Source organism: Mya arenaria, chromosome 4, assembly GCF_026914265.1.
Source record: "Mya arenaria isolate MELC-2E11 chromosome 4, ASM2691426v1".
NCBI lineage: Eukaryota > Metazoa > Mollusca > Bivalvia > Myida > Myidae > Mya > Mya arenaria.
Window position 1 is genome coordinate 6,001,450 of NC_069125.1, and position 23,675 is coordinate 6,025,124.

The window sequence follows — 23,675 nt, forward strand, 5'->3', positions numbered from 1 at the left end:
TCTACATGTACTAATATTTACACCTCAACTTCCATTCCTGAAATGAACTGCCTTTCGGCAATTGCGTTCATCAATCGATGAACGCAACATCTTCGGATATGTTCGGATCGTAATTCATTGCATAACAATATACATGAAAGCTATTGATCTTGTTATTGGTTGTATTGTGTCTGCAGGTCCCGTAAAATATAGATCAACATTTTTAAAAGTGTTATTTTATTATATTTTAAATGTATTGGTACCAGAAGTGTTTCAATTTTACGTTTTAAAGTGATTTCAAGTGGTTGATCTTTTCCCGCGTTATTGTGACGTCATTTGAAAACTGACAAAATTGTATTTTCTTTCGCTTGCTCGCTCAATTTTCTTTTTGGCAAAAATCCGAAAAACGAACATTAATTTGGTGTGGCCTAAATTCTGTTGTACGTTATATGGAATATCATTGATTTCATAACTTTCGAAAGCTTTAATCAATATACACTCTTTTATTTCTGATACTGTTTGCTTGAGTTGTGAATTATTGAATTCTGGCAGTATGGGTTTTACAACGGTTAGAAAAAATGTCTTTTAATTATCTTGTAAAGAAGGAAAATCCTACTTCTTATGCATTTTGCCTTGTTTATGGGCTGCGATTTATTTTAATTCAAAATTCATCCACAGTCTTTATAGACAGTAAGTTTTAATGAGGATGTTACATGCTATTGCAACATTATGCACAAAATAGTGAAAACAAGATATACGCAAGTCTCTGAGCAAAAGCTGTAAGCTAATTGATGAACAAATGAAACATTTATATACTTTGGGCCGAGTGTGATCCGAATTATTGTTTTTATGCGTATTTAATTCACATTGTTCGTCCTTTAATGGCGGGTAAAGAGGCTTATTTGTGCAATTTGTCAGCAATTATTTTTGACATGATTGATTGTAATTGTCATGATTGATATGCTTTTTATTGAATACGTCTTATTTTATCTGATAAATACATACTAATACTGACAATAACCGACTTAGTATTCTAGATGTATAAAACAATTTAGATCTGTTAAAATTATGAAAAGTCACAATATTGAAATATTGAAGCTGTTATGACCATAACTTTATTCCAATCTAATGTAATGAATTAGTAAATGAAATTAGTTGTTATGATGTATGCATGTATTTTTGAGCAGGGCAGTTAATAAGGATGTTCTTAATATATTTAGAAATAAATGGTGCGTTTTAAAGACAATATTAGCTACTTGCTATAAGTGTGTGTCACTTATTCTTAGATATTGGGCTATTTATTAAGCAAGTCCTCAAAAGGTAAACTCACATTTGTCCAAACAGATTCGCAGGGCACTCAAAAGTGGCTTAACAGCTTTAGTTCAGTTAAGTCACAAATAAAGATGAAAAACGAAAGCAACACAAAGAATTTTTCCAGGGAATATAAGATGAATATTTATTTGGACATTTGACAAGATGGAACCAGAAACTCATTCCAGAGAATTACTTTTAACCTCATTAGATCTTATTGTCACAGGAATAGTAAACATTGAAATATTCGATAACATTACATTCATCCCCCTTCTGTTGCCGATCTTGTTCCTTTAACTGAGTATCCTTTTGATGTAACATTAACAAGTCACATTGACACGAATGTCACTATAACTGATGGCGCACACACAGGGATCGATTCTGTTTCCGAAATTTGATATCCGAAATAAGTCATGTTAAACCGTCATACAATTTCTTTTAAAATATATTTGGCATTTAGATGTATTGGTTCTTCAGATAACGACACGAGGGACTGAATTTTTTTTATTTGAAAGGAACTCTTGTGTGCTAAATTAGGCCGAATAGCTAAATAAATATTATATTGAATCTTGTGAAAGTTGGGGACCTTAAATATATACGTAGTGATGATTGTACTTTCAGAGCAGAACAGACAAATTGCTGAGGCAAATGCTAAGAAGAATTTCCGCCTTATGAAAGCATCATGGCATTATCGAATTATCGATTATTACCAAGATGGCAGCTCCTTTGACCCTAACAGTAAGACAAAGGATAATGCAGCGAAGGCCCTGGCGATGGCACAGAAAAAAATGCGTAGGTTGTGGGCCATGATAACGCATTTTCATTGAATTATTAAAATGAAAAAATACTTCTTTTTGCAAATGATAAAGCGTATAGTTTGATGTTGTTTGATTCCTTTGTGGTAGAAATTCATTAATCACGTACTTTTTGCCCGCGTCCTATTGATGCTGACATCCTTTACACATTATAACACAGAAAATGCTGAAAATTATAACATTCAAAAGGGATTAAGATAGATGCGTTTATCAGAAACATACTTTCAATTTTGATGCTTGCTATCTAGAAATTGAACAATCCGAAGCCACAGCATTCATATGAAATAAACAGAGATATTTTGCTGCCGTTTATAAACATTCGTGGTATTAAAAGTTGTATGACTGCCCCGGCCGTGAAGTAATTGATATTAATGTTTGATAACCTTAATGACATTAACAACATGGACGGAATGAAATGGGAAAAAATAAACCTATTATTCTCTTAATTGCTTTTAATTCCAATTTATCGGAGAAGAAATACATAAAAAGGCAATAACAATATATATGATTAATCACATGACTAGTGTTATCGAAGTCTTCATAGGAATATTTTGGGTTAAAACCAACGAAGTAATATGCTCGGGGTATTCTGCCGCCGGCTAAACAAATAAAAAAAAACATTATCTAGACTTTTAAATGACTCTGTTATGATGGCTTTGATCCATCAATTAATGTCTCTATTGTATTGGTGTTGACACTGATTGAGATGATATTTTTTGAATTTCGCATTTCCGCATAATATATATCCGCATAGGCTTAAAAATAACTTTATTCAATTGTTCACTAATCATTTTCAAGACTTATTAATCTGATAATGAAGTCTGGTCACATTAAAGGAAGCATTTCTCACTTATCTGTTCTTCATTGTAATGGCTTTGGTGTTATCGTCATACGAAAACCTTAATCTTGGTATTGACTGAAAACGTTAATGTAAAATGTAAAACGAATTCGGTGCACGTGTTGCCAGAGACAAAATCCACACGTAGAACAATGCTTATAACTATGGCTTATATAATATTCAGTAATATGCCCAAAGTTTTACTAAACAAATTCATATTTCTTCTGAAGAGACAACTGTTTCATCTTTTCTTGTTTTGTTTTTTTATTTATCAGCACATCATATACTTTTGACCTTTGAAAGCAAACAACAATGCCATTAAACACGATATAAACCGTAATAAATTGCTGTCCAATTCAGATCATTGTAAATAAACAATTTGTGCATTAAAGGATTGTGAAAGATTCTGATTCCGAGCCTAAGACCTCTCCTGGACTGTCCAGTCGTAAACGCAAAAAGAAAATTAATCAAGGTATTGAGTGTTAACAGTTCAAGTAAAACAAAAACATACCATTTTCCCCAAATAAACAATACACTGGGTTGATGCAAAAAGTAGTGTTGTTTTTAATTTTAATGCATTATAAACGCATTTGATTTCGATTATCAAAACCCAAAAAGCATATAAGTTTATTACAGATAAACAAGATAATCTTTATATATGAAGTTTCATTTCTCATTTAATAGCTAGGTGGCCAGCGATTCCACAGTAAAAAATTGCAAATTTACGTAAATAGTTTTATCTGTACCTAAAGCATATGCTTTTTACTTCGATCTTTAAAGTCAAATTAGTTAAGCATAATAGTTTATTAAAATTAAAATAAATGTTCAAACGTTTGATTGAGATCATATTTCTTGTCATCTCTTTAAAATCTGACAATATTCTTCTTCAAACTTTAAAGCTTCATTCAACAAGAAATCTGTAAGATAACGGTTTAATATGAAATAATTAACACAAGATTTAGACCACTTTTGTAATCACATGTTGTTTTTCAGGGACAAAAGTTAAAGTCTTCAAAGAAAAGGAAAAATCACAGGCATGATCGATAGGTTTTGGGAGGTGTGGCTAACGTGACTATGAATAGTACAGACCATGTGACCTTGCTTATTGTAACTTACAGTCGGTTGTGCGATATGTTCACCCACAATTAAGTTGCTAATGAGACTGCAGTTTGATTGTGGATATTTTGTATGATATGAGCAGTCATATGTCGTTTTCCGTTCTGGAACATTAATGGCATTGTCACGTCGTTTTCCGTTTTGGAAGATAAATGACAATGCCATGTCGATTTCCGTTTTGGCAGTTAAATGGCATTGCTATGTCGCTTTCCGTTCTCGAAGATTAATGACATTGTCATGTCGCTTTCCGTTTTGGAAGTTAATTGGCATTTTTGACATGGGGCTTTCCATTTAGAAAGTTTAATGACAATGCCATGTCGCTTTCCAATTCGGAAGTTAAATGGCATTGCCATATGACAATTCCATGTCGCTTTCCGATTTGGAAGTTAAATGCTATTGTCATGTCGCTTTCCAATTTGGAAGTTAAATGACATTGTCATGGCGCTTTCCGATTAGGAAGATAAATTGCATTGTCATGTCGCTTTCCGTTTTGGAAGTTTAATGACATTTTCATGTCGCTTTATTTTCCGTTTAGGAAGTATAATAGCATTGCCATGTCGCATTCCGTTTAGGAAGTTTAATGACATCGTTATACGCTTTTGAAGTTTAATGTTATTGTAATCACATTGTTATGATGTTTCCTGGTTTGGAAGTTTCATGGCATTTCAAATTACATTTGCCGTATAGATATTTCTACGGATACCGTTTATACCCGGTTTATGCACCAACATTACTACAAAGACAATCAATACTCGGGTAGTCTGATTTTCAGTTACGTTGTTTTCAACCAGGAGGGAAACTGTTTAGGTGAAGCTACGCCGTGGGGCGAAAAAGAACTACACTGTTTATTCAATTTAAGTCGTAAATCTTTAAGGACACCTTATGAAACTGCTAATATCTGAGATGAATAACATATAAACATTCATTTTTATTTACTTATTACTAAATTTATGTGTTCATAAACATGTTTTACAACAAACCTTTTATATAGAAAGAAATATAGCTCTCCTGAAGTATGGTTTATGTTGATATTGATTGCATTTAGTTTGCAACCCCATTGTTGATATATTATATTTTCTACGCTATGAAAGAGATTGAACGCGGAAAATAATATGAATCTTTATTGCATGGTTTCCTTTGAAGGTATTTTCATTTGGTGTCTGTGTGTTTTATTTGTTTATTTTTTGTTGAGACAATCATGTCAGAGTTCGGCCATCAATTTTGTTTAGGGGATAACTTTGCAAATGGATCTTAACAAATAAACTTGCCATGTACATGCGAATTGTAAAAACACTCAGGTTACTTAATTTCATTAAGGGAAAAAAGGGGGAAATTACCTGACAAACAGTTGATCACAACCAGGTTTAGGAATGTTAATTCAGGTTTCAATAGCGTTAACTACTAACGCTGTTAATAATTGTTCGGCAAATGAAGCATTTTATGTCTCATTTTAAAATATTTCGTAACACTAAAACTAAAACATTCATTGATTCAACATTTTTTTTCACATTTGAGGTGAAATTATTGATTTGACCTCATAAAAAGTGCATAAGTCAATTTTAAACTCAGAACTTTATACAAGACGTTTGTCGTTATCATCACAAACATATACCATATAGAGAGAAATATGAATTATGTAAAAGGAAATGGGTTAAAGCCGAAAGTATAAATCTGAAATCTTTTCAACATCACAGACTTATTTTTTGCATTGATGTGGACGAAAACGAACCTTAAAAATCAACAACACTTTATATCCCATATGTGACTTGCTCCAACAGTGTTGACAGACAGGGGGCTGCTAATAAGGGAGTCGGGCTTCTGTGAATTTTTAGACTGTTTTACAAGCAAATCTCTTTTAAATGATGTTATGTCATAGCTACTGTTCCCGCAATCTGAGTAAGTGATTTGCACAAGTTGTATAATTTAAGTCACGAGATTTGTGGGTGAAGTAGTGAATTTGTACCTCGTTGGCATGGGTCAAAAGCCATCGTGCGTATAAGTGAATAGTATTGTTTTTATGGACATTATAAGTATTGCATGATTTAACTCCGCTTATTTTTCACCATTCCGCTAAAGTAATTAATGTAAAGGCAAAACGCTCCTAAATAAGATATAATAAAACATTTAAAATTATAACGAAAAAACATATAAATGATAGAACATATGCAGTGAAACAATGAAATCAGTATGGTAGAACATATAAAATGACTGTTTTTCTTTTTCTTTCTTACAACGCTAGTATCATGTCTTTAAATAGTAGAATTTGTATTTTTTAGTTCTAGTCAATCAGACCACAAGCCTAGCAGCAGATCAAAGCCCGACCAGGATCGGTCACAGTCTCGCAGAAGCGACTTTTCGGGCTCTGACAGTAGAACTAGGTCAAGGGATCGTTAGTCTAGAAGCCCGTCCATTTGACGACGTAAGTGCTCGCCAAGCTTAGATAATAAAGATAACTAGGTTCCCCTTGGATGGGATAAGATTAGAGTGATCATGTCAAACATTTTGGTATAAATATGTGGTTTTTCATAATCATATAATGTATAAAATTTAAAAATATTGAGGTCATTTTTAAGGGTATTGGGTTTTAAAGTAATTATTTTATGAAAATATTATAGTGACAACTTATACATCATTTAAAATATTTAAGAATTTGATCGAAAGCTAAGAGGTTATAAAGATCATCTTCTGTAGAAAGAAGTTCAGTATACTAATGTGGTAAGTGCAATGATTTTATGAATAATACATCAAAATACATCATAAATGTATATATCGCAATAGAACGAAACGAATGTTTTATATACGTAAATGGAAAAACATATATGCAGATCCATGAAGTTTATAATATAAGAAATAATCATTGAGTGAAAGAAAATGTTTTGTGTCTTTCAGTAAACAGATGAATTTTGAGTCACATGTAAATCAGCAAATTAACTTGTACTAAGCGATACTTTTAATAGAATCAATGTAGAAATGTTTCTGACAGAAAACGTATTTTCAATCAGTTACGGCAGTTTTATATTGATCAGAAAAAATAACCTTAAATCATAGTACAAAATAATCAATCTTTATACATGTATATTATTGATTGAGAAAATGAAATACAAATAATAAGACACCATTAATGTGCAACTGTTTGCTGTCTTTTTGCAATGAAATCTAATATATCTTGTCAAATTGTCTTATATTGGTGCAATATTTAGGATATATTAACGACAAAACCACTTTTAGGAGCTGCTGGTTAAGGGTACAAACTATTGTCAATCAAGTTTCAAAAGTCTTTCTACAACAACACGTTCCTGTTTATTCGAAAGCTTCTCTATACATTAATAAATATCCATCTTGTGAATGTTCATAATATTCGTGGTAAATTATGATGGGTTACCTGTCTTAAATTAACAGCAATAATTTTCAATAACAATTACAATGCGGTTTGGAGCTAACCTATTCTGTTATGCATTGGACATGCTCTGACGCGTGTGACGTTGTAATGTTTATGGGTGAAAATAGACGGTTATCTTATGCTTTCTTTTTAGAGACTTACACGAGAAAAGATGGGGCAATGTAGCTCAATTTTGTGACCGTGTTGTGCCAATGAACAGGTGATTGAGATACCAATATAATGTTATGATGTGCATGTATTGGCTTGTTAGCTATGGTTATCTTTAATCTACTTGTCTGTTATATTTTGTGTGCATTAAATGTCACAAATAAGAAAATACCTGTCCCTTCACATGGTCTTTTGCTTTATAGCAATTTTGATATGCTATTTGCTATGTTAATAATTTGGGAAACTAAATCCTTCTCTTTACTTGAAAAATAAACCGGAAAAAAAGTTTGCTATATTTTCCGAAGACTGCATAAATCAAAGCACTGAAAGTGCTGATACGGCAATGCTTTGATTATATCAGTTGTTTGTTAACTAAAAGCGAAAGAACATAATTATCTCTTTTGGTCAAATACTGTCTAAGTATCTTAAGAAAGGGACAAAATACAAAAATAACAATGTCGCTAATTACACAAATATTCCTAATATAAATGTTGTATTTGCAACATGTTTTTCAATATGTCATGCAGAGACAAAGCTTGATCCAGATTTTGAAATGTTGTCTGTCGTGCCAGCTCATATTTCATATACCAGAAACAAGAGCGACAAAACGGCCCTATATCGCTCACTTTATAAAAATGACCAACACTTCAGTGGCTATTAAGGATGTTCTTGCTTGCGTAGGAAGTAAGTGGTTGCCGTTAAGTTCATGAATGATATGGTACAATAATTGTATACTTTAAGGAAGAAAGTGGATGCTCGGTCATTTTTTGGCTGCTAAGGAATTCACTTGTTGCTAAGGAAGTCATTTATTGCTTTAAATGTTTGAAAATTGCTTAGATTATTAGTTGTGCATACAGTTATGGTTGCTATTGTAAATGTAGCTGCAATGGAAGCAAGTTGCTCATAAAGTCAGTGGTTTTCAAGTATTTCAATGGTTGCCAAGGAGGCCATCAGATTCTTAAGAAGTTTTAAGTTGCTAAGGAGGTTATTGGTTGCTAGGTTAGAAAGTGGTTGCTGAGGAAATGATTGGTTGCTTAGAAAACCATTGGTTGCTTAATCAGTAAATAATTCATAAGGAAGTGATTGGTTGCTCAGGATTTCATTGGTTACTAGGAAGGTCACTAGCTGCTTAAAAAGAAAGTGATCGCTAAGGAAGTATTTGTTTTTAAAGAAATCATTGAATGCTGTTAAAGTTTGTGGATGGAAAGGTAGTCAATAACTGCTTAGGAAGTCACTGGTTGTTGAGAAACACATGGGCTGCATTGGTTGTAGTTAGTTGCTAAGCAAATCATGAGGCTTTAAACCAATATTTAGGTTTCGGCCTTGTGAATTTAGATGAGATACATTTTGGATCCCTGGGTGGCGTTCATAAAACATATTCAGTCATTCCCACACATATATCATTTCAAAGTTAAGTATATTACTGGTCATAAGATTTTTATGAATACCGGCCCCTTGCCAGGTCAGCTTTGACTCCATGGGCATTATTTGGACAATTTTGGTAAGAGGCTGAACTGGGGATGAAGTTTAAGAAAATATTTTTAAAATAAGACTATAAAAGTATATGGAAAACCTTGTACCACACAGGATCAGTCTGGACAGTAACAACTTAATTTAACAAACTTGGTACAGCACCATTACATAATGTTTCATACCTTATTTCCAGTGTCTGCGCCTTGCGGTTTCAGAATGAAAGTTTTTTTTAATTTTTACTCCAGACGCGAACTGCTGCAACTTAATGTAATACATGCATATAAAATATAATTTATTATTATGTATTTTGACTAATATTTCAGATGCAATTAACAAACTTACAGATTGTTTCACTATGACCCTTGCTTACTACTAATAAACTAATAAACAAAAAGCATATGTGTAGAAATAAAGCATGTGCAATTATTTTGTTAAGTACTAGGGCTAAATATAAAATGGTGATTTAATGTGATCAAAATAAACTGTTTTATTCATTATTTTTAAAAATATACAGAACAAATGCTATACCGACATAAGTTATAGCATACAAACTTGATTATCTTACATTCTGATGATGATAGGTTTTGACATGAGTAATTAAAACTCTTGCTAATTATATATCAGTAGCAAATCTTACGCCCTATGATAATCTTGCAGTGCTCGTAAACGCACCGCTGTACAGCCCCACTTAGCAGTTCCGATCGTAAATATGAACGTCACAATCACCGCCACCGGCATCGCAGTTATTCACGCACCAGTAGTCCCGACACAAGACATCACATGGACACAGCAGCGGACGTCGTCGTCATAGCAGTAACAGCAGTCAGAGTTATAGATGATATGAAATAATGATAAATAAAACGCATCTTTATTTTAACCAAAAAGGGTAGCCAAAAGTATGGGAAATCGTTTTTAGTCTGGTAAATGCTGACAGCTAATTGAGATGTCAAATAAAATAAGTTCGAATGATTGTCATATATCTGAAAATAAATCTGCAGTAAAGGAAAATGTTTTAATCACACTGTCGTTACATGTAGGACACAAATACAGTTATCACCAAAAAAGGCATGTGTTTGGCATTGAAAAACTACACATATTGCCTTACTTGTTAAAGTCTGGGTCATTATTCAACATACGCATTCTTCCCATCGTAAATAATTAATGTCCTGTTGGTGTGTCAGTCAATATTTGTCTCGTGTATTTTGCGGTATCGGGGGACAATGTCAAGCAGAGGAATGGAAGACTCTTTAATTATTTTGGCACAGTACTACTGTATACTATTACGAAGTTGCCTGATTTGAACACAGTATTTTACTTAGTTAAATAATTTCATTAACAATACATTTATTTAATTAAAAATTGAGTGAATTTCATCGGAGGGATATATTTGCAATAACTGCACGTTTTTCATAGTGTTTAGATAAGGTTTTTTCAGTGCATCAATATTTTCAAGCAGCTCTTTTTAATTCAACGTATCAAGGTACTAATTTTGATGTCATTATGAACTTATAAAACCTAAGAATGGCTCTCCATTTTAACAGTGTACATACCTTTTTCTGGTAATTGTGTGTGTTAGCCTTTTATGATTAGCAGAGTAAATAAAAATAATCGTTCATAATGAGTCCTCAGTCTGTATTTGATTTTGTTATAATTGCAGGACTTTATCATTTTAATCTGAGAGACATACTCACTGATCGTTGAACTTGTGTTGGACAGTGTGTGTGTGTGGGGGGGGGGTGTATGGCTGATTAAATCAGCCTCATTGAGCAGAAATAGAACATTAAGAAAAATGGAAGAAATCATTAACCCCGATCCATAATCGCTCATGCATGGAAATGTAGAGTGAATGGGTTTTTTTTATATTGCATTTTTTGTTTAAGTGTGTTTTATATAACATAATATCAGATCTCGTATGAAAAATGTCAACGGTACATGTGGATAGATCGTCAATAACAATTTATGTTTTGAAAAGCTATCATTTGACCTAAAAAAAATGATGAAATAATATTTTTGTAATTATGTGTCTGTACTTCCTTATCAAATGTTGTCATGTTGTGCCTAAAGATGAAAGATATGTTTTTTTGTTTATCACAATTTTTGCAGACATATCCATTTGTACTTTTACAAATAAATTAAATCCAAATCAAGGAGGGAAAACATATGAATAATACAATCTTTGTCGCGTAGAAATGATACAAATTTTAAGCTTTTCAAAACATAGCAGTAATCAGGCTCATTCCTTCGCTACTAGCTTCAAATATTTTTCTTTTCTACTCGACAATGATAAGAAAGCTTTACAAAACCTAGTCGTGCCTCCGACAATGTCACTAGACAGAACCACACTTGATTATTTAGAAGTGCGCTGGCGACCAAAATCCATTAAGAATATTACGACTGCCATCTTTACATTTAGTAACAAAAACAACAGCCATATTTTCATTTAGTCATTGAATGTGTCATTTGGTGAGTTATTTAGAAGCTCCATCATGCATACTATAGAAAGTATAGAGCCATTCCATTTGCGATTGTCACTATTACCGAGTAAATACAGAACTAACACAAATATCCATATGATGCATGTCTAACTAGCATCTAGAAATGGGAGTATTATTCAAATATTGCTGTTATATCTTGCATTTAAGAGACGACAATATATACTTGATGTCCTGTCTTAGTGATAATGTTCATGTACATTCATGCATATATGTTTGTGTAAATGTTTACTTAAAAACTGTACTGTGTTTATTTTTTAAATATTGAGCATATCTGGGTCAGGGGCTGGAGGCCTAAATCACAAAATAAATGTCTTGTCTTGTCTTGTCTAAAGGCATTTTACGCGGAGGAAGTAAGCATTAATTTAGGTATTCTTAATGACTATTCGGTCTTGGGCTGTGTCTGGGCTGACAATTATATCGTTTAGTAAACCAAAAATAAATATTCAATATTAATTTAATTGCTCAGTTTGGGAGACGTTTTAGAAATTCAAAAAGAATACTCAAAGATACAAAAAAGCATTCATTGTTCTGTCTGCCCAAATTTTGAACGTGTCTGACAGACACCAACTCTAGAAATACGAGAAAAATTGAGATGTTCGTGACAACACTCCCAATAAAATGCCTTTTCCAGAAAAAGAGTTGTCATGCAACATAATGTGAGAATGGTGTTTTAATGCGTTTAAATATTGCTTTTCTCTGCTTTTCTGATCCAAGCAATGATATGTGAAATATTTCGTTAGTAGAACATTAAAGCCAAAAAGAATATCAAGCTCGGAAAATAGTTTCGGGATTTTGCTTTTGGACATTGAAAGAAATTCGGAATATAGAAGTATACTGAAGTTTTAGCACTTTCCATATGGATCAATCGAGCATATCGCTTTATGTCATTTAACTAGCAAGATATCTGTCTTTCTAAATGATTAAGTTAGAATGTGTTGATCCCATTAAAGGTGGCATTTTACCATTGGCTCAAAATGACATGATCACTAAATCCTACATTACAGTGTTTTTTACCACCATTTTGGGAATAGTGCTGGGGGAATTTTGTCATTTTGACTAAAAGCTTGTTTCCATCCAAACAAGTCCAGAAAATATGTGAGTAAGCGAGCCTTTGTTATTTTACACATGTGTTATACAGAAAAATAGGGAAAAACACGGAAACAAAGTGTAGCATATGATAAAAACATATAGGTTTCAGCATTCGTACCCAAATCGGTTAGAAAAACAACAACTCCGTTTTATTAAAACAACAAGAAAACACTGTTTGATTAATTGCTCAGACATACATTAATACGAGTTTTACAAGCATATTAAAAGGATTTTGAAAGTGAAATATAAATTCCAAGCTATTGTTTGAAAAACAAAGGTTTAGTATTCAGTTGCTAGGCAGTACATCATTATTATGAAATTATTGTCATGATTTTAATTCAACTACGTCTGCGTTATAACAGCGAAAATAATACATTTCCCTATCTATCTTCACAAATGCGTTTCCATTTAATACTTTGTTTGAAAAACGATTTTGTAAATTAAATATACGTCCTCATCTGGTAAAGTATGTATAGAATTTCACAAAGTGAGAAACGCGTTTTTGGTAGTTCTTGTAAATGGATATTACTTTTATTCCCTGTTGAAATTTTAATGGTTCACCCAAAACTAACCAATCATAATCAGAATAATGCTGATCCTTCTGCTTATGTCCTTCTTATGATAAAAATAATCTGTAGTTTTTCTATCAACATTGTAATCAAATACATGTCTTGATATTTGTCTGTGAAATAAAAAATGCCAGTTGGCGGGGATACATTTCTTTTGAGAAGTGTGCATTTTTCACGAAAGAAAAAGGGAGGTATACTATCAACCACGCGATGTTTGAAGATTTTCCTATGCTCCGCGTTTTTTTCCTTACCGTGGATGTACTCTTAAATATTTTTTAACAATACCCCGCGATGTAAGCATATCACATTCCGCGTTCATAACTATGATTTGGCTCGCATCGAATCAATGCTATACGTATCACTACGAATTTAAATTAACAGGCATTAAGATAGCTCTTTTTAATTATCTGTATGCTATTTTATGAAATATACTTTAACTGTTATATTTCTACTTGTCAATCATACCGCATAAATATTGATGAATACATTACACCAGATACAAGCTTTGTTACTTTTTAAAGATTTTTGGAAAATCTCGATTGAAAGTGACTGGGGTCAAACACGCTTTCATCTTTCACAGCCCATGGCTGAAGGCCTTCCTGCCTCGTTTTCTGTGGAAAAATCAACAGCTTTTGAACCACCAATTGTAAAATTTATACAATTATTCGCTACACTGTTTTGATGACGTCAGAGGACATGGTTCAGAATAGTGAAAAATGTTGGCTGTTTTACGATTATATACAAATGCAATACATCAATGATTCAGTGTTCTTTTTAACATGTCTAGGCAATTTTTATTTGTCATTTACACACACATATACAAATAAATCGCTGGTAAGAAATTCATGCGATTAACAATGTTCTAAAGTATAAAAACAAATATCTTGTGAACAAGAAATAATTATCGGTATCAGCAGATTTGACGCATTGGTACCACTGCTTTGACTACTGCGGAATATTTTCCCGAGATTAACCGCGATAACCAATATCTCGTGCGGCGGCAATTCATGTTTTGAGTAGTGTTACTTGATAATCCGTACTTGATATAAAGCGCGAATAACAATTTTTGTAAACCATGATCTGCAACTAAATTTTATTATGATGCAGTTGCACCTTTTTTAAATTGACTGCAACTTATTGAAATCTGAAAGATTAAAGTCACTTTGTGTAGAAAGTGAGCATGATAGACACAGATGCATTTTTGGAAGATGTCATCATGGTGAAGAGAGAAGGGACTAACATGTAAAATTTAAGGTTTGAATGTAAGTTACTGGCATTAAACACTGATTTCAAAACAACAACCGACATTCCAAACTTACTCACTGTCAACGTTTTTGTTTGAATCTACTGGCGGATTTCCGGCGCCCGTTCAAAGTTCCATCCCTAAAGTCGCACCTTTAACGCCAAATCGTGGATGTGCCGCCTGGAATATATTTGATATTTTCTCGGAATATAATTTCCTTAGTCAAGTTTAGCTTCTAATGTGGCCAAAAGTAAATACTTAAATGCCAGCAGTATTAATTCATATGTCTGAGAAAGTCATCGTCAAGAGAAAATCTAATAAAAGTTGGCCTTGTATTAGAAGAAAGATAGGGGTGTCATGTTAGTAACATTGTAAATACAAGTAAATACAATTACATAAAGCAATCAACAGAACATGGCTATTTTATCCTTGGAGCTAAGGTTTCTACTTCGGAATATTTATTTTTTAATATGTGATCAACTTTGTATTTCAATGTTCAAAACAATTGGGTTTAGAAAATTATCAAGAAATTGCATCTTTGGACCGACATGTTCATGAAATTTTGAAATGAAGTTTATATCTCTCAAACAAACACGTAAAAATAAGTCTTACAGTCATAATGACATTGTCAATTTCAACATTGGCTGAATGAAGCATTTAGGCGACTAATTTTCCGCTTGTTTTCTCAATATCTAAAAAGCAAGTGTTGAAAACTCTAAGGGTTAAATGTTGCTTTCAAATGAAATCAGTTCCAACCTTCCTGCAATTTTTCTGTATTTTCAACGGGACTGTAATAAAAGAGACGAGACTTTACAGCATATATATTCTTGAACCCCTTGTGTGCTGGGTTTGGGGTGGGTGCAAGTGTCAGTGAAAAGGACGAGCAAAAAACAGACCATGGTTGGAACAATTGATACCAATGGTTTTTCACTATGAAATACAGTTATTGCCAAACAGATTTTTCTTAGGTTTATCACACTATCGAAATCGACTGTTTTGATAAGAGATCTAAAGGTACGATTCAAGTGGCAAAAAACATATATATATATATATATATATATATATATATATATATATATATATATATATATATATGGTATATATTATATGGTATATATTTTTCACTAAAACAATTATAGCTAACAGCTACACGGGTAAATACTTCGGCACAAAGACTACCATGGGAAACAGCTATCCGGGTATATATTATGGCATAGAGGCTATTATGGCCAACATCTAACCAGGTATTTATTTTTGCACTACGACTATTATGGTCAACAGCTTAACCAAAGTATATATTTTGGCATAAAACCTGTTATGGACAGTCTCCATGTATATGTTTGGCACACAGATTTGTATAGCAACAGCTTAACCCAAACACTATTATGACCAACAGATATGTTGTTTTGCATAACATTATAATGGCCAAAGCTACCCGTATTTATGTTTCAGCAAAGACACTATTATGGCCAATAGCATATTACTAACAATGCTATCTAACTAAGCATCAGAAAGTTGAGACAATCAAAGGTTTGTGTTGATCTTTGATTACAAGACACAAATATCAATATATTTCACCTTAAACGATTGCCTTAAGAGAAAAGAGAAATTACTTTTACCTAAAGATGTACATTGTAGGTACATTCACTTTGTACAGGCGATTAAATGATTGATGAAGAGTGGAGAAATAGTTCACGACCACCAGTCATTAGAATATTTATCACGGACGGTTTTAAGCCAGTGAAGCTGTATTGACTTTGGAAATTGGTATATCCAGAGGGTTGAAAAGAATTACTTTTGAAAAAACAGGCTAGATTTCTTCTTGTTTTTTGTTTTTTCCTAAGAAAATGTTTGCTTTCATTTTTTTGCGCATTTTCTTGCATATAAGATTTTATTACGTTAAACTTTCTAAGAAACCTGCTGTTTCGCAAAACATACTCGACAGCGCAGCCACAACTTTAGAGCGTCATCACTAGATCAACAGCGCCAGAACTTTTATAAATATGTGCATATTTCCTTTTCAAGAAGTGCTTATAAGTGTTTTTGTGTTCCCGCGTAAGTACTGTACATAACATTTATATCTATATTCTTACTGTGTTAGAAAGCAATAAAGTGTACTTGAAACGCTAGCAGATCTCAATATATGCTCCGGCTCGGGAGAAAAGGGTCTGGCACCACATTTCGCACACTATTGAAACGAAATTATAGACAACCTGCAGAAAAAGTGTTCTAACACGGTACCACTTTTTCAAATTTTCGAAATATGTCCATTTAATAAATTTATCAAATAAAATATAAATCATACTCCCGTAACGACAGCTCAATATCTTTCCACCACCGATAAGTGTTGGAGCTGGTGTTTATTGGCTGTGAAGTTATTGTAGAGAGAGTAATATATAGAAGCGATGTTTCTCATTGTGAAACAAGGAGATGATTGTATGTCAATTAGCGTCTTCAGAATTGAATTAGCTTTGTAATAAAGTAACTTTATTAGGTTGTAATAGAGATTAACTGAGTCAATTCGACTATAAACAGCTGTAAATCAGAACGTTGCTTAGAAGAAGTCACAGTGGAACTCTCCTCATTTACTCCAAAGTCATTGACCACAGGTTTCCTCCGGGGTTAAAACTGTTTCCCTTGCAGTTTCTCGGCGTCGCTTCTTTACTGAGTTAAATATGAAGGGTAGCGTTGGAAATTGTCCGATTTTATTACCCCGCGTCTGATGAGATTGGCAAGATATATTCCATATCAATTAAAACTGGACAATTTGCCATTCTAGACCGATTCACCACGGACAGATTTCAGTGACAGAAAGTGGTTCCATAATTTGTCTGAAATTTGTTCTTTTTTCAGTCCAAAACGGCTAATTCAGTAAATATTGCATTAAACAACCCTGGTTTGTCATTCTACAATACTTATTCAAACAAACAAAAAATGAGCGCAGATTCTTATTAAGTGTCAGAGAAAATTTGCGGAGTTAACACCTTCAAGGAACGCAAGGTTATTAACTCTGCTGTCGACTGATCACTCTCCGAGGGCCAAAAATCCAAACTGTTAAAAACGCCGACAGTCGACAAATTCATTTTGTTGGGTGCGATAGAAAGGAATCTGAGAGTGAGTCTAACTCGTTGAGTGGACTGTATATTCCCTTTTCTCTATTAGTTTGCATTGTCCCTTACTAATTATATTGTAACATTTGTGCAGGTATATTTTTTAAGCGGGATTGGCTTTACATCTTCGTTTTTTACAATTCCAGGTCAACTGGTCCTACATGATCCTTATTCTTATATTTGGCAATATAAGGAAACCGCTAATAGAGAAACCGCTCGAAACAAAGAGACAATATTACAGTTACTGTGCAATTGACATTTATTGTGTAACAGTGCAGTAATGTTTGCTTTATGTCTGGAAGAAAAAAGTTGGGTATTTCTATTTGAAAATACCTTACTATTTTTGCCAAATGTTTGATGTTTAATAGAAAAGAACGAGTGCTGAAAGGGTTTTCCTCACACTAATTCTGTCTCATTTTATGTCTCAATTTATTTTCCTTATTGGGGCAATATTCTACCTAGAGCACCGGCTTTCCAATATGTTGATGGCTTGAAGCAGTGAAATAAGTTAGGATTTTGTTTGGATATTGATACTCTCGTGTGACGGTTACATGTCTTTAATTAGTTCAAAATATATTGTGTATTCATCGTTCGGAACGGATGGTTGTCGCAGTTGTCGTATGAATGATGTCTACATTTATTGTGCATTAAGTGTTTTCAGATTGTTTACTTTTTATTTTCATTGACTTGTTCTTAACAGAATCTTATATCATTTTCTCAGATAACTTTGTAGCTCTATTGTGTTATGCATGTATAAAACATTTTCAATTCCTTATTAATGATCTGTTTCTTTTTAAAATAAATATTGGCAGTATATAAAATACTAGAAGAACTCACACTCTGAACTAATTCGTCGCCAAGATTTTAAATACAGATTCTCTAGAGAGGTTTTTGATTCAGAAATTCATTATTGGGATAAACTTGAACTCCAGAGTGACGCCTCTTTTAAATTGAAATACAGTTGGTTTATTTTTTGATTGAGAACAATCATGTCAAAATAAAAAGTTTTAACCTTTCAATACAATATTGCATCATTTACATTACAATTGGTATCTTATTTGGTTTGACAATGATCAAAGTTCAGGCGACTTGTCCAAATCTGCTTAAATATAGTACGGGGTTTCCAAAAAAGTTGAGAGATTGTTAAACTGATAACTTTTTTGTTGTACGTATTGTCATCATGGAAAATCTAACCATTGCGATATCTCAAAAAATTCTAATTCATCACACTAATTAATGTTACCAGGGCATATGTATAGCAAGCCTCATAACTCTGGATTTAATTGCTGTAAAGTTAAGCCTTTTAATCCACTATGGAAAAGAAAATAAGATTATTGGAATCCACTTTCGATGCCCTTGCTATAGACAATCTGACAATATTATACAATTACATCCTTGTTGAACCAGACATTATGTTCTTCATCTGCTCTGTCATTTAAGATAAAATCAAGTAACATAAGAAATATTGCTGCTAATTTGTCGATTAAATTTGGGCATTTTCGTCGTCCATTTACCTAGGACATTGTCAATTATCCTGGGAAGTGTCGTAGTGAATAAATATTCCTGGTGCCATACAGCTTTCCTAGGAGTCATTAGGTGAAAGATCAATTGGCAAGATCCTGAAATGCATTTTTTCTGTGTCTTAGTAATTGTCAAAGGCATCAGTTTGTTCGATTATATTCATTTCATTTTGCTCATTTTGAAATGTTAGCGTGCTCTAGCAATATTATTTTGTGGTGTTCAGATTTTTATATAGGGTATGCTTCTGTAAAATTTGCTGATGTGCCATACAGTTTTGTTGTGAGTCATTCAGCAGCATGAAGGAGTGCTCAGACCGTGTAAAGGAATTTGTTTGAGGTTTCGGTTGCATTTATGATAAATTGACCAGTCTATTTGGTGAATGATCAAGTACCAAGATATTAAATGGCATTTTCATTGTGGCTTAGTACTTGGCTTAGGCATCAGTTTGTTTGATTATTTTCAAGTTTTGCCCTTTTAAACTTTTAGCGTGCTCTTGCAATATATATTATTTTGTTGCATTCAGATTATCATATATGTCATGCTTTTGTTAAATTTGCTGATGTTATCAGTGAAGTACAAATAATATGTATACGATCGTAGACGTTATTACACCGTGAAGTGCGAAAACCTTTACCTTGGCTGGAAAAATGTTTTAAATTCATACATTCTGTGATGTTCAGATTTAGATGAATTTGGTGCTGACGTTTTAACAATGGAGGACCAATACTATTTGTTAACTTTTCAGCATTGTCCTCGTAATTCAAAATATCAAAACGGCCATAAAAAGATGGTAAACTTGATACACAAGTTTCCAGACGAATGCACGTGTACAACAAAGCTTGAATAACTCTGGCAGTAATAACGCGATGCCCCTAAAAGATCAGTGCTGGTGTTCTTGTTATTATTTGTGTGACTTCTATAGGACACATATTAGGAATTGTACACATTCACCAGGTGAAATCATTTTTACCATATCCATTATGTGTCTGCTAAAATCATTGAATTCATTCTCGGTCCTCTTGAAGGAATAGTCATGTTATCATTACATCTATCTGTTTAATGAATATTACTTCTAAATGGTCATTCAATGACTTAGGAGAAGACTGTGGGTACAGCTTTGGCCCATGTTTTCCCCAAATCAGCTCTGGTCATGCAGCTCTCTCTACTAGGGTTCCTGTACCTCTCTGCACTGACAGCATTTTATAGGTATTGAAAGTCTCTGCTACAAGTAGATACGCCAGTTATGGTATCTGCGAGGTTTTCGTTAGCTTAGTATGAGACTTCTTATAATAAAGCTGAAATCCCGATCACCATTGTTGGTTTCTACATTAAGATGCTTATTGCAGGTTTCCCTAACATATGTGTGACCTTTGGTTATGTCTAAAATGTGTTTATACGCTTTATAAAACAAGTCTTTTATGCTAACTTTTTGGTGCCACTGGCTTTAGCTTCAGCATTCACAAATCTTTAACATTGACTGTAATTGAAACACTGTTCCAAGATATTCATATATAACTGTGTGTCCTTGTTGGGAACAGCTGCTGATAGTGTTTTACAAGGCATAAACATTTAATAGTAATAAAGAACATGTGACTTTTTCAGGGGTAATGTTAAATAAGAGTGATCCATTTCTTTGTTACAAATTCCAGCGACAAAAAACTAGTCGACATCAAATTGAATAGAAGTGTCTGAAAAAATGCTTTGCATTTTGATGAATTTAATGACTGCCGTTTCCCCCCAAAATTGACATTTGCCATTTTACAACAAAAAACTACCACAGAAGCAGCATGAGGGTGCTGTTTACCATTTACTATCCACTTATGCCTCATAAATATTTCACATGGCTGCATTCCATTTATTACCAGTTTGTAACATGCATTTTGGGTCTCTGCGACAAACGCAATTAGAAACCATTTCACAACAGGAATTCAGATCCAAATTGTTGATAAGAATGTGATTTGTACTTAATTTTCGGATAGTTCTTTTTAAGGTGGCCCATCTTTAGAATTTCTCAGGATGCAAAACCAGCTAATGGTTTATTGAAACGTGGTCGTTATAAACTGCCATGAATCAATGCAGCATGCAAATATGCTTCATTGTTTTAAGTTCTTGCGAACATGATGCTGTTTTAGGCAGTTGCTAATATTCTCTAATGTGTTAAGCTTTATTTGTACAGAGTTTAGCCTAAGGTAAAACAAATAAATTACTTGACATAAAAATCTGAAGCCTAAAATCTGACGTAAGATTTAGATTTTCTTGTAAGCATGACGGAGACAAATTAAATTATTTGAATTGTGGATGGATAGCAAAAACTGTCTAAATAATGTTTTTAATTTCTATTTGAATGTCCCTGGAAGTTTTAAAACTATGTCCAACTTTTACGGACATATCTTGTTTGTTTTTTCTTTGAGCTGTTTCATTTACAACTTAATGCTTGCGAAGACATATTAATTTTAGTTTCTGATGCCTTGTCCCAGAGCCTTTAAGTTTTGAGTTATGAATTGTTGCTTATGAAAAACGGTTTGACAAGAAGTTAAATTGCTTTTACTACCGAACCGTTTCTGTTATTTTTCTTGTTGAAGACAACAAATACTTTTTGTAATATTTTTTATGATGATGTTTATGGTTATGTTTACGTGTGGACTACTTTTTGTGTTTCAAGTCCAGAATGACCTCTACGATAGCACGGGGAAAGGATTTACGCGAGTATCTCTGAGCTTACAAGTGCACGCTTAAAGGCACATTTCGAAAAAGGCTTTCAAGTTAAACTGCAACTGTAACATTTAAGTGAAGTGACACTTACAAAGTGCCTTTCGCCCACTATCGAATAACTAAATTTCAGTATTGAAGTCGAAATTCAGACGAACATTTACAACGTCATGATGTGCTTTGTTTCATGATAGAAAGTATTACCATCATTTCGTGATTATATCTTTGAAATTGAAGTTTTATGAGAGGATTTACTTCTGTAGATTATGTAGGAAGAGAATGATGAGTTTTGAATCCAATCCTGATAAATAAATGAAATATCTGATTAAACAGTTTAATTGCATCTCTTCTTTGTTAATGAGACTTTGATCGATTATAATTATTCTGTTGATGATTGGTATATGATTCAAAAGAGAAATATCTCTTTAAATCTCACTAATTGAAATAAAACAAACTATGCAGAATTCTTAATGTTTGAAATATATTTTGAAAATGTATGTTAGTCTATGCTCTTACTGCATTAAGGCCCATGTGAAACTAAATGTAAGTGCTTGTATATTTAACATTCATAATTTGGAGAAGAAAATCATTTCGCAGAAATGTGAGCTATGTTTAACAATAAGACAAAACCATGCGACAGTTATGGAGTACTAATTCTAGAAAAGGTGTCCTCCTTGTTAGCCAATGGCTCTGCCCGTTGCTTGCAATCACATGATCATCATGTTACTCTAATTATAAAAAGAAATAGATATATAAGACAAAGACAGCAAAGATATCAATGCACAGGTAAGAGGTCCATCTTTGACATAGTTTGGGAAAAGTTCAATGCTCCTTTGGATAAAAAATGGTAGCTATATTTTTTAGCCATTTTGAACAGCTCATCTCAGGGAGAAACACTCTATCTAGCTGCAGCAGCAGAGTTATGGAGAATTGTGGCAATGCTGCCGAGAAGTGGAACCAATCAAAAAGGTGGGAAGTCCCCCTTGAATGTTTCAACGTATACTTGTAAGTAATAGTGAAAGAAATTTCAACTTTGCTATTGTGACAATGGTTTTACAATGCAATAAATTCCTTATTCATAAAAAGTAAGAAACTTGTGTAGAATAGGCCAATTTCAACTATAACTCCACCCCAACTGTCCTGTTTGTTATTGTCACTTGTTTGTCCATGTGATTCTCATGTTTATGTAAATGAGTGTATGAGGTTATGTATGAAAGTGGTCAAACGGGTATATTTATATTTAACTAACAGTTTCATTGGCTCTCCTATTTTTATCCCACCGCCCTTACTAATTTTCTAGGTTTCTCTAATCATTCCCAACCTAAACGCACAACTGCAAAGTTGTCCGTATATAGTTTTTATACATTCGGTTTCAACATAACTGTCTGAATCTTATTTAAACGATTGTATCGTTTCACAGCCTGGTGAGTTATTATATATAATTACATAGATTACTATTAGTCGTTCGTTTGTATTAATTAATATCTAAATAATAATTAAACCCGTTTTGTATTTGCTTCTATTTTGTTCAAACACGTGGCCATTGTATCGTACCTTGTATAATGTATTTTAAACATTTGCTTATTGTATTATATTATATTTTCGTATATATTATATTTATAGGTTCTTTCTACATACTGGTTTCTTTCTACATACTGGTTATTTATACATACTGGTAATAAACAGTAGAACCCTGAGAAGAGTTGAGTATACCACCACCTTCTACAAATGGCTCCCCGACGCGGACCAGTAAGCCAGGCTGCTGTCAATCCGAGACATGGTGTAGTGGGAAAGTTGTAAGGCTCTGTCCGCCAGAAGAGCAGCCAGACGTCGTCCAACGCCGCGCGGCACTCCACCATT

The 23,675-nt window shown here is 33.3% G+C and overlaps 1 protein-coding gene across 1 annotated transcript in view; it reads left to right on the forward strand.

Annotated features, from left to right (window-relative positions):
• Positions 1-1,895: 1,895 nt before the first annotated feature.
• The window catches only part of LOC128229702 (uncharacterized), a 67,530-nt gene continuing 45,750 nt past the window's right edge, over positions 1,896-23,675 (forward strand). Inside the window, exons 1-2 of the mRNA XM_052941504.1 lie at positions 1,896-2,082; positions 22,680-22,820. Of these exons, the coding sequence (XP_052797464.1) occupies positions 1,896-2,082; positions 22,680-22,820 (328 nt within the window). The remainder of the gene's footprint in view (positions 2,083-22,679; positions 22,821-23,675) is intronic.